Source organism: Paramormyrops kingsleyae, chromosome 19 (genome assembly GCF_048594095.1).
Source record: "Paramormyrops kingsleyae isolate MSU_618 chromosome 19, PKINGS_0.4, whole genome shotgun sequence".
In the NCBI taxonomy this organism is placed as follows: domain Eukaryota; kingdom Metazoa; phylum Chordata; class Actinopteri; order Osteoglossiformes; family Mormyridae; genus Paramormyrops; species Paramormyrops kingsleyae.
Window position 1 is genome coordinate 15,222,426 of NC_132815.1, and position 12,738 is coordinate 15,235,163.

General features: G+C 48.1%; 1 protein-coding gene across 1 annotated transcript in view; it reads left to right on the forward strand.

The window, feature by feature from the left end:
- The first annotated feature begins 1,755 nt into the window (after positions 1-1,755).
- gareml (GRB2 associated, regulator of MAPK1-like) overlaps positions 1,756-12,738 on the forward strand; it is a 29,578-nt gene continuing 18,595 nt past the window's right edge. Inside the window, exons 1-2 of the mRNA XM_023826543.2 lie at positions 1,756-2,473; positions 10,625-10,765. Of these exons, the coding sequence (XP_023682311.1) occupies positions 2,362-2,473; positions 10,625-10,765 (253 nt within the window). The 5' untranslated portion in view covers positions 1,756-2,361. The remainder of the gene's footprint in view (positions 2,474-10,624; positions 10,766-12,738) is intronic.

Sequence of the window (12,738 nt, forward strand, 5' to 3'; positions counted from 1 at the left end):
CAGCACTGGTCTGGATGGGGGGGGGGTGCTATGTTTGGGCTAGATGCCCGCGTGGAAGAAGCTGAAGCTGAGGCTATTCAAATGAACTGGTAATAGGCACATTATGTGCAGCAGAATGATGCTCGCCCCCTGCTGGCTGACTTCTGTTCTCCAGGTGTTATTCTCGCTATGTCCAGCAGAGGATGCTAAATATTCAAGATGATAACTGATACGGTTATAACCAGGACTCTGGACTGTAATGATAGTGATCTACTCATCTAGTTATTTGGTGAAGAATTTTGACTGTTTAGATAATGAGCACGTCTGTATGAATGAAATGTGAAGGGTTACTATCCGATGTGAAATATTCTGTTACCAAGTATAAATCTTTAAATTGAGAATTAAAATTTGTCATCTTCCTGAATACTACATCAAAACCCAAGAAATCTGGCTTGCAGGCAGAATGGCTGTTTGTTACATTTACAAGGGGCCATCTTGGCATCTGTGAAGCTAGGCTGAGCTTCCAGTGAGTGAGCAAGGAAAAGTACAAGTCAGCACTGGAGCAAGAGCCATACAGTACAGGAGCAAAATGGTGAGAAACAAATATGGAATATGCAAGACATCAGCTGGGGACTCGGATAAGAGACCAGTGGTTGGACGACCTACCTGAGGTGTTCCTGGGTCAGATGACTTTTCTTGAAGGTCGAGAGGGATTCTGATGATCAGATCAGTTAATCTGTTCACTTTGTCAGTGTGGGGCAACAGGGGGCAGCATGAGGCCCAGTGGGCTAAGCCTCCGTGCTTATGATTGGAAGGTTGCTGGATTGAACCCGGCCTTGGCAAATCTGAGGCTCCTTGAGCAAGGCCCTTAACCCCCAGCTCCCTGGGTGCTGCCATGGGTGGCTACCCTTGGTGGGCAGCTTTCTCTCACCTACAGAGAGCAAGCTGGTGCAGGTGTAAAGAACTTCAACATGGGGATCAATAAAGTATCTTTAAAAATAGTGTATTTTCATTTCACAGAAGTATGAATGTTAGCTGAACCAACACTTGGCTAGAATGGACTTGCTTTACAAAGCACCAGTTAGTGGTAGCATCTGTGTTTGTAGTCTGCACATGAATGCCACTGATTATGGGTTCTTCTTACCTTGTGTTAGCCCAGCGTTATGTTTTAGAAGGACAGTCGGAAGCGGCTCCTTGCTGGCCTGCTAATCTGAAGAGTGCCGGATCAGCCTGACCCATCAGAGTGGTTCATTCACAAACACAAACGGTCTCTGATGCATATCTACAGTATTCGAAGCTTTGCTGCCGTTTTACATGGGTGTGGTTGGCTGCCAGCTAACCTCAGCTATAAAGCAAAAGGGTATTTATCTGGTAAATATTAATTTAAGCACCACTCATACATTAACATTGCTTTTCAGTTACAATAATAATAGTAATCCAGCCATGCCCAGCGCGTAATTAAAAATAATTTGCCGAATATCATTGTTCTTTGTTAAACAGACCTGTACAATTGTGTACGAAGGAACATAAATTTATAAAGCATGCTCTGGGAACGAACCCTGTACCTGCGAGGGGGACTGAATAATTAACTTACCTAATTTAGAGTCACGTCATGGCCGGCGCTTGAAGGCCGTGTACTATACGGCCATGTACTATACATTGTACTGGACAGGCTGTGCAGAAATCTTTAGGAAAACACCTGCCTGATGCTTTACACTAACACACACACACACACACACACACATATCATCGCGTTGCCGTACTTCCTCGTGGCAGTAGGCCTACAAATACACCGTATCTTCATCCAGACCCGAGACTACGTTTGAAGCAAGATAAGCCCCAGTCAAGTGGGGAAATAACGTGAAATAAACGTATTAATTTTTAAAGGTGTATCACGAAAACTTTGGGTTATAACCAGGATATACAAATCCATGAAAGAAACTTCAGCGAAATACAGATACTAAAACCATACAGTGAAGTACGGCTTGCGGCATGTTTCAGCTTTTAAGTCCTTCATCTGGCTCGGCTGATGTGAGCATCACCAACGCTTGACATAACGACTTGTAAACTTCAGCAGGCTGACTGGGTCTCAACGCACAAGCAGCCATTTTAACAGAAATTAGAGAATTGAAGAGCTCCCAGGCTGAGTCCCCGGAGCCCATCGCGGCCGGGATGCTGATTTGCCGTCTGTGGATCAGGGTGGTGCTGCATGCCATGCTGACAGCTTCTGGGAGGAGGTGCTGCTACTGACACATCCCTGGGGGCGAGGGATCCCATCCACCTCTCAACATGGCGAAACCTGGAGGCAGCCCCGCAGAAAAGCAGCGGCTCCCCGCCATGGTGCTGTCCGTCGGGCGTCCGTAGCGTTTATGATGCTGGAAGATGGACAAGTTTTCGGCGAGCATTTCCGAGATCTCCTGGAGCTCGGTGTCCTTGCCTCTGGATGTGGTGGTCGGCAAATTCAGGCTGCCGACACTGGTGCGACTGAGCCAAGGTAAGCGATTAAATCTGCAAGTTAACTTTTCCTATGAGCGTGTTTACTTATTATGGCAAAAAGAAGATCTGCAAGGTCTGCTCCAACGGCAAGTCACATGAAAAGTACACGGTGATCCAAGGTACCCAAACCCGCAGAAAAAACATGCTCAAATTTCTACCCATTTTTAATACTAGAACTCTTACTCATTTTGTTTGTTTTTCCGAATTATATTTGGGTACTCTGTACATCAATCAGTGCGCGCTACGTTTACGTTTACGTTGTCTTTGCATTTTGTTTTGCACTAAATGTGTGTGCTCTGCGTACCTTTGCTGTTGTATGCACAAGTATTTCCTCCTGGGATCAATAAAGTTTATCTGATGTAATCTAAATATATTAATCAGCTATAACGGATGGCAAGCGCCGTGTGTAAGATTGATGTGTAGGAAACTGCGAGCTTTTGCTTTCTGTGTTTATCTGACCATGAAGGTGAAGTAACTTGCACATATCCTTCGTACTAAGCATCAGCTGCTTCGGCTTTTCTGCCTGACAAAACGCTTATTTCGGACTTGGCAAATAAAGGTGACAAAGTATCTGTTGTATTCCTAAAGTGATCCGCAGCCATTCACATGCTAATTTTGTAATCAGCAACCGAGTGTCTTGAATACTAAGAAGTGTGGGGGAGGACTCGTCTAAGTTTGGGAGACAAAATAATGGCCGGTCACATGAAATAAACGCGCTCGGTGCAGCGGCGCCCGGTCTGCTTAGACGCACCGATCACCATAAAAACACCGAAGTCGGTATTGGCCTTAATTTGTGCGCAAATAAGGCTCCTTAGGCAGAGCAGAAAGTTGGCCGAATCCAGGCGGCTAAGTGGGGTGAAAAAATTATGGTAGGAACTGCTGTGAGACCTACCTGTGTGACTGTGTGTGTGTGTGTGTGTGTGTGTCTGTCTGTCTGTCTGTCTGTTAGTGTGACTGTGTGTGTATGTCTGTTAGTGTGTGTGTGTGTGTGTTTGTGTGTCTATCTGTCTGTTAGTGTGACTGTGTGTGTGTGGTGATGGTGGTCTAGTGGTTAGGACCAAAAGATCACGGGTTCGAGTCCCACCTCTGGCACTACCATCATTGGGTCCCTGAGCAAGACCCTTAACCCAACTTGCTCCAGGGGGACTGTCCCTGAATTTAGAAAATGGAAGTCGCTCTGGATAATGGATTAGAGTGTCCGCTACAAATGTAAATTTATGTGTGGAGTGGTGTGTGGCTTAGCAGTTTAGGAAGTTCTGTTTGTAATCGGAAGGTTGCTGGTTTGGAGCCCAGGGTCAGCAGAGTGATGTCACTGCTGGGCCTATAAGTAAGACCCATGGCACCATTACTCTGGGGACTGTCTGACCCCGCTTTCTCAAATGTGTCGCTTTGGCTCAAAAGTGTCTGCTACGTGTTGTGTGTGTGTGTGTGTTTAATCATCATCCAGAGAAAAGTGCTTTGCAGAGTCACATTACATGCTCTATACACACAGACTTCCTACGTTTGACTAAATCTTAATTACATTCTCCCTTAAGCTGGTTAACCACATTTCATTTTGTTTTCATTGTGGCTATTTGGCGAAAAATATTTAAAAGATAGTGTAGTGTTGCATTGTATAAACTGCTGAACACAAAACACAATACATTTTTATAATTAAACAAAATCGTGGATTCCTAATTTTGTTATTATCAACAGATGGAATGCTAAGAATTATATTGAAAGTGAAATAGTGTTTCATTCAATATTAGCAGTATTTGCTTTCTGGTATATCCATCCATGCATCACTATAACCAGGGGGAACTGGAACCTATCCCAGGAACAAGGGGCACAGGTGGGAACCAAACCTGGGCAGTCACACACACTTTAGACTCACCAATCAACCTGCCCTGCACACTTTTAGACTGTGGGAGGAAACCAGAGCCCCCGGCGGAAACCCACGCATACACGGGGAGAGCGTGCGAACTCCACACAGAAAGGTCCCGGGACCGAACCTAGGACCTTCTTGCTGTAAGGCAGCAGTACTAACCACTGCGCCACTATTCCACCTTTCTGGTATAACTAGCCTTATTAATTTTTAGTTCCTTTTGGATTAAAACATCAGATAAGGAACTTAAATGGGTGTGTGTGTGGTGTAATGGAATGGAAGAAAGGGACAGTTTATGAAAGTTAAAACATATGTTTTGAGAGATTGTAAGAGGTTCCTAAGTAGGTCAGTGAGTATTTGGACAGAGGGCTACCTCAGAGCCCACCAAAGATGGCTGCCATTCCAGATTGTTTTGCTTGGGTGCTAACAGATAGGACCAAACAGTGCACATGCCGGGAATGGCTATCAGTCACTGGTGCTTAAAGTTCATTAAAAACATGGGCAGTCTGAAGATGCCGATATGACTAGACAGGATATCTGAACAATACCTGTAAGTGCAGGTAATGTTCCTACAGACTCAGGTACTGTCACTTTACAACTTATTGTTTTAACCACCATGCCCCCTGCTGTCTATTTATTACAAAGCCTGAATCATTTGGCACTTGACTGCACCACTCAATCATTTTCAAGGAATGACACCTTTTCCAAAAACCACAGGAAACATTCATCTGTCTGCCTGTCCATTGCAGGGTCACCGGGAATATGGGAAACAGATACAGTGGATTTTATAATATATCCTAAACATATTCAGAACATTGTATAATCATAAATGGTGATAACCATACCCAGGCTTCAGCTTTGCAGAGTCACATGTGGTTATGGGTTTGATGCCATGTAACCATTAAGGATTCACTTAATACTTTTTGGGAATAAAAAAATCTCATTAGTGGGTGGCATGGTGGTTAACACTTTTTCCTCGTACCTCTGGGATCAGGGGTTGAGTCTCTGTCCTGGTTCCATGTGTGTGGAGTTTGCATGTTCTCCCCGTGTCATCATGGGGTTTCCTACTGGTACTCCAGTGTCCCCCCACAGTCCAGAAACATGCTGAGGTTAATTGCAGTTACCAAACTGCCTGCTGGTGTACGAGTGTGAGAGACTGGTGTACGAGTGTGAGAGACTGGTGTACGAGTGTGAGAGACTGGTGTACGAGTGTGAGAGACTGGTGTACGAGTGTGAGAGACTGGTGCACGAGTGTCAGAGACTGGTGCATGAGTGTGAATGACTGGTGCATGAGTGTGAGTGAGTGGAGTACGAGTGTCAGAGACTGGTGCATGAGTGTGAATGACTGGTGTACGAGTGTCAGTGACTGGTGTACGAGTGTCAGTGACTGGTGTACGAGTGTCAGTGACTGGTGTACGAGTGTCAGTGACTGGTGCACGAGTGTGAGAGACTGGTGCATGAGTGTGAGAGACTGGTGCATGAGTGTGAGAGACTGGTGCATGAGTGTGAGAGACTGGTGCATGAGTGTGAGAGACTGGTGCATGAGTGTGAGAGACTGGTGCATGAGTGTGAGAGACTGGTGCATGAGTGTGAGAATGGGGATGGTGCCCCATCCTCGGTTGGTCCCTGTCTTGCACCCGTAGCCACCAGGACTCTGAATAGGATAAGCAGTTACAGAAAATGGATGGATGGAAATCTTGTTATGAAAATTTATTTTTAATCAAGTTTATTCAATCGCATTCACATTTTGTCTGTTGAAAGCAGTTGTTACTATTTTTATAATGGTTATAAAATCCTCCAACCTCATGGAGTTTCCTGTTGCCAAATTGGGGGCACTTACTGACAGTATGTGTGTGTGTGTGTGTGTGTGTCTGTCTGTCTCTGGGAGTGTGTGTGTGTGTGTCTGTGGGTACCAGGGTTTGTATTTTAGTATTAGAACCTGTTACTTTTTAGCTCCTGGGGATTTTTCAGGTCCCCACAACATAAACCTCAATTTTATTAAAATCCAAGAATGCAATCAAAAAACTAAAATATGCAAAAGTCTTGTATTTTATTTGGTTACTTATAGTTAAGTTTAGGGCTGGGTAGGGGTTAAGGTTATCATAGTTAGGATTAGGGTTATGCCCATGGAAATGAATGGAGAGTCCCCACAATGATAGGAATGTGCGCGTATTTATTTCCCTTACCTGGCGCAGGTGAGTCCTGTGACAGACACAGGCTGGTACCAGCCCCAGGCCAAAGTCATTAAGTGCTTTTTTGATGCTTGGGCCAGCCTGCTTTCAGAGTTTCTTTTAAGTGTTTTTGCAGCATTAAATCATCCAGCCTTGCGTTTCATCTGAGACATTTGTTCCTCTTTAAAACACGGCTTTAGGCAGAACAGCCACCAGTGAGCTGCAAAGGGCTAAATCCCTGTTCATGGACCTTAACTATAGAGCAGGGACCATGTTCCCTCAGAGGCCTCACAGGTGAGGCTGCCTTTGCTGACAGGCCTCTGATTATCCGGCCGGCTGAGTGCCTGTGGGAATTTTTACAGTTTTATTTATTTAGCCGACACTTTTATCAAAATCATCGTACATTTTTGCAGAGCAGGGTGAGTCAGTTCCTGGAGTGACTGGGGGTTAGGGACCTTGCAGAAGCGCCCAACAATGAAACCGGTGAAATCCCACTCTGCCGACCATGGGACTTGAACCGATGACCTTCCAATCACAGCCACTGAGCCACACCCCCCTCCCCCTGTGTAAAATAGAAGCCCCCCCGGTGTATCTTTACTAAGGCTGCGACTGGCATTATCTCTGCCTCTGCTGTCTCCTCACACACGGGGGCTGCGTGTAAAACGGCTGCCGCTCTGAGTAATTATGCGATGCGCAGAGCTGTATTAGGGGCTGCCATGCGGATCAGGAGGGGCTGGCGGATCAGCTTGGGGGGGTGAGGCATGTACATGAAAGCTGTGTAATTACTGGGGCTGAGCAGAGTCGCCTTATGGTAGCATCACACAATCCCCCCCCCTCCCCCCACCACCCCAAACAATCCCATTGCCCCCACAGCCCCCATGTGACATGCTGCTGTCACAGCGGTCAGGCATGAAAAAGGGGGAAGTCCCTCCATTCTGCCGCACGACGCACTGGCACCTCAGCCCCCCCGCTCTCGGCCCTTTTGATAATCGAAACTTTATTGATCCCCGTGGGGAAATTGTCTTTACGCCTCCCTGAACTCGTTCTTTCTTGTAGAGTAAGTTGTCCACAAAGGGCAGCCACCCGTAGCGGCGCCCAGGGAGCTGGGGGTTAAGGGCCTTGCTCAAAGACCCGCAGACATGCCCCCCCGGTCTTCTTTCCCTCTGCCCTTGGCCCATTGGCCCTTCCCTCCCCTACTTCGCCCCTCCACCTCCCCCCCCCGGCCCTTTCCCCCACCCTTCCCGGCCTTCCCCCCCCGCCCTCGGCCCATCCCCTCCCCGCCAGCGCACTGGCTGGAACGCAGCACGGCCCACAGGCTATAGAGAGCGAGGGCGGCTCCGGCCAGCTGGACCGCATGCAGTGCTCCACACCCACATGCAGCACTGAAGCATGTTCCAGGCATGTCCTGCGGGAGCACAGGGCGCCAAAACATGTCTGACACATGTGGATTGCATGGTAATGACAGCCGGGGCAGCAGCTGACTGGGACCTTAATTCCAGAACTTTCCATAAGAACTGAATTTATGTCTGAAGAGTGACACATAAGTAATTAAATAAACACGTAAATTGACGCGGTGTTATCTGGTCTATTGCTGAGTGCAGTGCGGATCACACGTGTCTGAGGGGAGATTCATCCCCAGAGAGGCAGAGTCCGGGGGGGTTAGGGGTTAGGATTCTCTTCAGGTGCCTGACTTCATTGGCGAGGAAAGACCATCTAAGCTGCTGCTTAACTCGTGTCCTTCCTTTTTTCGGGGTGTACTTCTCCTTTTTTGTACAGGCACAGAGCTCATTAAAATAGATATAATTCATAGGTGTGTCTCTCTCTGTGTCTCTGTGTTTGTTTGTGTGTCTCTGTGTCTGTCTCTTTGTCTGCATATCTCTGTCTCTTTGCTTCTGTGTGTGTGTGTCTGTGTCTCTGTCTGTATTTCACATCCGCTCTCCTCTCTCCTCTTTGCGGTTCATGTTCCCGTTCTCTGCTCGACTCCTTGGCGGTGGTGCTGACGTAATCGCGCGATCAGCCGCGGAAAGCTGCTCCTCGGGCCCCCGTGTCCGCTCACTCTGATTGGCTGCCAGGACGCTGCCCGAGGAGAGCTTGCTGTAAACACCCTTCCCATTCGGCCAGCGCCGTTTCGCGTCGCTCGACCACACGCCGTGCCCCATGGGCTTCCATCTGTGGGGCAGGCGACCCCCCCCCCCCCCCCCCCCGCACTGACGGCCACCCCAGATGGTGCCGGTCGGCAGGCAAACGGGCGTCTGCTATGTTTGCCTCTTGCCAGTGGTGCATCAGTGTGCCGGCGCCCCCTACCTTTTGCTGCATAACCAGTGCTCAGTTTATACCACAAATCGTCAACCTGGCTTTCACAGGTGGTACTTTTTCAGAAACTGTAGCATAAGGATCTAAACATCCATCCATCCATCCATCCAACCATCCATCCATCCATCCATCCATCCTCCAACTGCTTTTCCAGTACAGGGAGACAGTGAGCCTGGAGTGTCCCAGGAGGCAGAGGGCACACCCTGGCAGGATGCCACTCCATCGGCGGGCACACACTAAGGTTAAATCAGATGAACAGCATATTTTTGGAGTGTGGGTGAAAACCCACACAGAAACACGGAGAACATGCAAACCCCACACACACAGTGGGGGGGGGTTATTGTGACCCCCCCACCCCTGGAGGTGTGAGAGCAGGGTGCTACCCATCGCACAGCCTGAATTTAAGCATAATTCACGCAGAAGCCCCTATTAACAATGGATGTTATATCCAACCGTACGTGAAGACAGTGGTCATGACCGTTCCCACTTCTGAGAGCCAAACAGCCTGTGTGTCATTGTCACTCATCCTGAAAGTGTCACCCACTATTGCTTTCATTTATCCAGCATTTTATTTAATTTATATATTTTTTCTGTGTTTTATCTTTGTTACTCAGCTATAATGAGTATAATTTAACTTTTTATGTACTGTATCATATATCCCATCAGTGAGAAAATAAAGGACTAAACCAACTAATAAACCAAGTACCAAGTAGCACTAGCTTGGATTCTCTGTTAAAAGTCAGGGTGCTGTGTGTGTGGGTGATTGAGGGGGGGGGGCTGGATATTGAACTGCCCCCCAGTGAGTAATTTAGACAAAGGTTGAATACAAATGCTGAACACTAGACCTCTGGATAGTAAAAATTTGCATGTTGCACTACATTTTTTACTGAATAGTCAGCTATTAGCAAAAATTCTTAAGTTCCATCCCTGGGTGTGTATGATTGAGTGAGTGAGTGTGTGTGTGTGTGTGTGTGTGTGTGTGTGTGTTCCTTGCTCAGGATACCTCAGTGGTGCCAGCAATCTTTTGGTTATAAGTGTGGTTCCCTAATCATTAAGCCACCACTGCCCACAAGAAAAGTGACATTCATTCATTACTCCACAGTACCATGACACCAATTTAGGAAGGGAGATGGGTGTCTGATACCTCGAGGACCCCCCCCCCCACCCCCGGGGAAGGCATGGGAATATAATTCCCATCTCCTCTGGATGTGAGGTTCTGTCAGCTTCTGTTTTGAGGACGCTCAAACGGGCCTCATGCTGACAGATATGAAACAGATGAAGGTTCAAACCCCAGAAGTGTGTAATTCCCATGTGAAGTCAAGTCAAACTTATTGTCATTTCAAAAGATGCAGGCAGACGGTGAAACGAAATAGTTTGTCCAAGACTTGAAATGTGGCTCTACACAGAACAAGTTAGACACACAAAATGGTGCAGAATAAAGTAACATATATGGTGTACATAGTGCAGCTTTCAAATAGGGCTCTGCTGAGGGTTTGATTGTATATTTGTTTACAAATGTAAGTACCGGTAGTTTTCAGTGGAAGGACAGTAGTTAAAAAATAAAAAACTGTGTATAAGGTGCAGTGTATGCCAGTTCCTGCATTTGTTACGTGCAGGTGATGCAGTTATGAATTTAAGTTGTTCCTGTGGGATTCCAGACAGGAGTTTGCCAGTGTCATTTAGTAAAAACACCTCAGTATGATGTGAGATTCCAAAGTGGGTGGCATCCCTTGCTGACCTTGACACGCGTGGATTGCCGTGTGGCCCTGGCTCTCTGAGTGACAGCTGTCCGTCTCCGTAGGGGATCACGTAGAGGGCCTGAGCGAGCAGGACGTGCTGCTGCTTCACTCTTGCAGGCAGTGGACCACGGTGACGGCACACAGCCTGGAGGAGGGTCACTACGTCATCGGGCCCAAGATCGACATCCCTCTGCAGTATCCAGGTGGGAATCTCTCTGCTCGTCTACGTCTGCTAATCTGGGCGTGTTCTGCTTTCCCCAAATGCAGGCAGCTCTCGACTGATGTAAGGCACCCCCAGATTATATGTAAGGGGCCATAAAAATTGGGAAGATGATTGGTCTGGGGTGGGGGGCCCAAAATCTCTAGTACCACCCCTGCCCAGAGCATATTAAATAAATGAAAATATAAAGTGTAATTGACTCATTACTAAGTCAAGAGCTGTTTGTGTTTTGCCTCTGGATCCTTTACAATGAGCTCAGCTGAATGTTCGCCGCTGTGATGAGCAGCGATCGCATGATTAACCTGCGCAGGGTTCCTGGTCGCTGCCATAAGATGCTGTTTGAAGGTTATCTCTCTGCCTCTTCTTACTGATGTAAGAGTCTGTGTCTGGCTGCTCAATATGAACCTCAAGCCCAAGTCTTGACCCAAACTCTCTAAAAGGTTGTTAGTAATTAGAGTAAACTATGCGCATGCAGCGTGAGGCTCCTTAAAAGGATGATTAGCACACCGGGGGGGTAACAGGAAAGGAGGACGCGTACCTAATCTGATTGGCCGTCTGCGACCCGCGGATCGGGCCGGACACTCCCGCCGCGAGGTCGCTTAGGTGACAGCAGGAGGAGATGAGGTCAGAGTTGAACCGGGGGGGGGATAGCATGAGCCGGACCCGGCGCCAGGTCGCCGGGGGCTGGGGGTGGGGGCCATTATTGACAGATGGTGGGCAGGCGGATCTCTGCGTTATTCTGAGCGCCTGAGGTCACTGCAGCTTTGGGGGAAGTTCAGTTAATGGACGGCCTTAAGTGCTGCCTGCTCCGGGCTCGCTAATAAATAAATAATGCATAATGGAGATCCAGTGTACTTAATCACAGGTCTCTGAAGGCAGGCTCTGAATGGACAGACAGGATGGGTCCTCATCAGTGGCTCGCGGGGGGGGGGGGAGCTTGTTAACAACATCGGCTTTTTCTGTCAGACAGCTGATTCATACTCGTGTTCAGTAAGTCGGGATTTATCAATGGTTTTCCGTTTAGATCTTGCAGTGGGGGTGTGTCCGCTGTGCCACCGTCCCCTGGCTAAAATCACGGGGCGGGTGGAATCATGCCGATTTATTCACAAATTAGGCTCTCATTCACTTCTTCAAAGTTAACTTTATCAGTCCATTCTAGGATACGTGATCATAGTTGGACCAGAGTCATCTTTTTTTTTTGCTGGTATTGTTTACGAAATGAGGCTGGTTTTATGCGCTGCACTGTTGCTTTTGGAAGGGACATTGTTGAAAATTGATATGTGCTATCTATCCATGCATCTATCTATCTATGTTTATAAGATTACGTGTGATACCCACGGTCCCTCGGGGCGGGCATGGGGTTAACAGCCGGAAGCCAATCTGCGTCCGCCGGGGTGGCGTCATCGCGGGCATTATGTAACCGCGGGGGCGTCCTCTGTCGGGGTTTCTCTGGGAGGTGGGCGGGGGGGCATTTCCGTGTTCTGCCCATTTTCATGGGGAGCAGCAAAAGCACCCCATACACCGGGCGTCCTCAGGGCGTGTAGCGACGGTGTAGTGGGATGATGGCAGCGAGTGAGATGGCTGCACCAGAGCTCCACACTGAGCCGCCTCAGCGGTACGAGGGAAACGGCCGACGCCCCCCCCCCTTCCCCTAAGCCACCCCCCCCCCCACGCTGCTTAGCTGTGAAAGCCTCGCGCTGGATCAGACCCCAAAGACCAGCTCAGTGGGTCTACATACCACAGCCTGTTAACACAGATACCACACATCTGCAAAAATATCACCCCAGATGTTTTACATGTGAACCTGCTCTGTGCCCGTTAAGCTACATTCTGGAAGATGCATGTAGGGCATTTACGTTTTGGGACGATTGTCGTGCAATGAAGGGCGCAAGTCGTCATCCTTAAATGCATAAATCGTGTCACAGAAGCCTTGTGAGGTGAGTGATTTCATCTCCA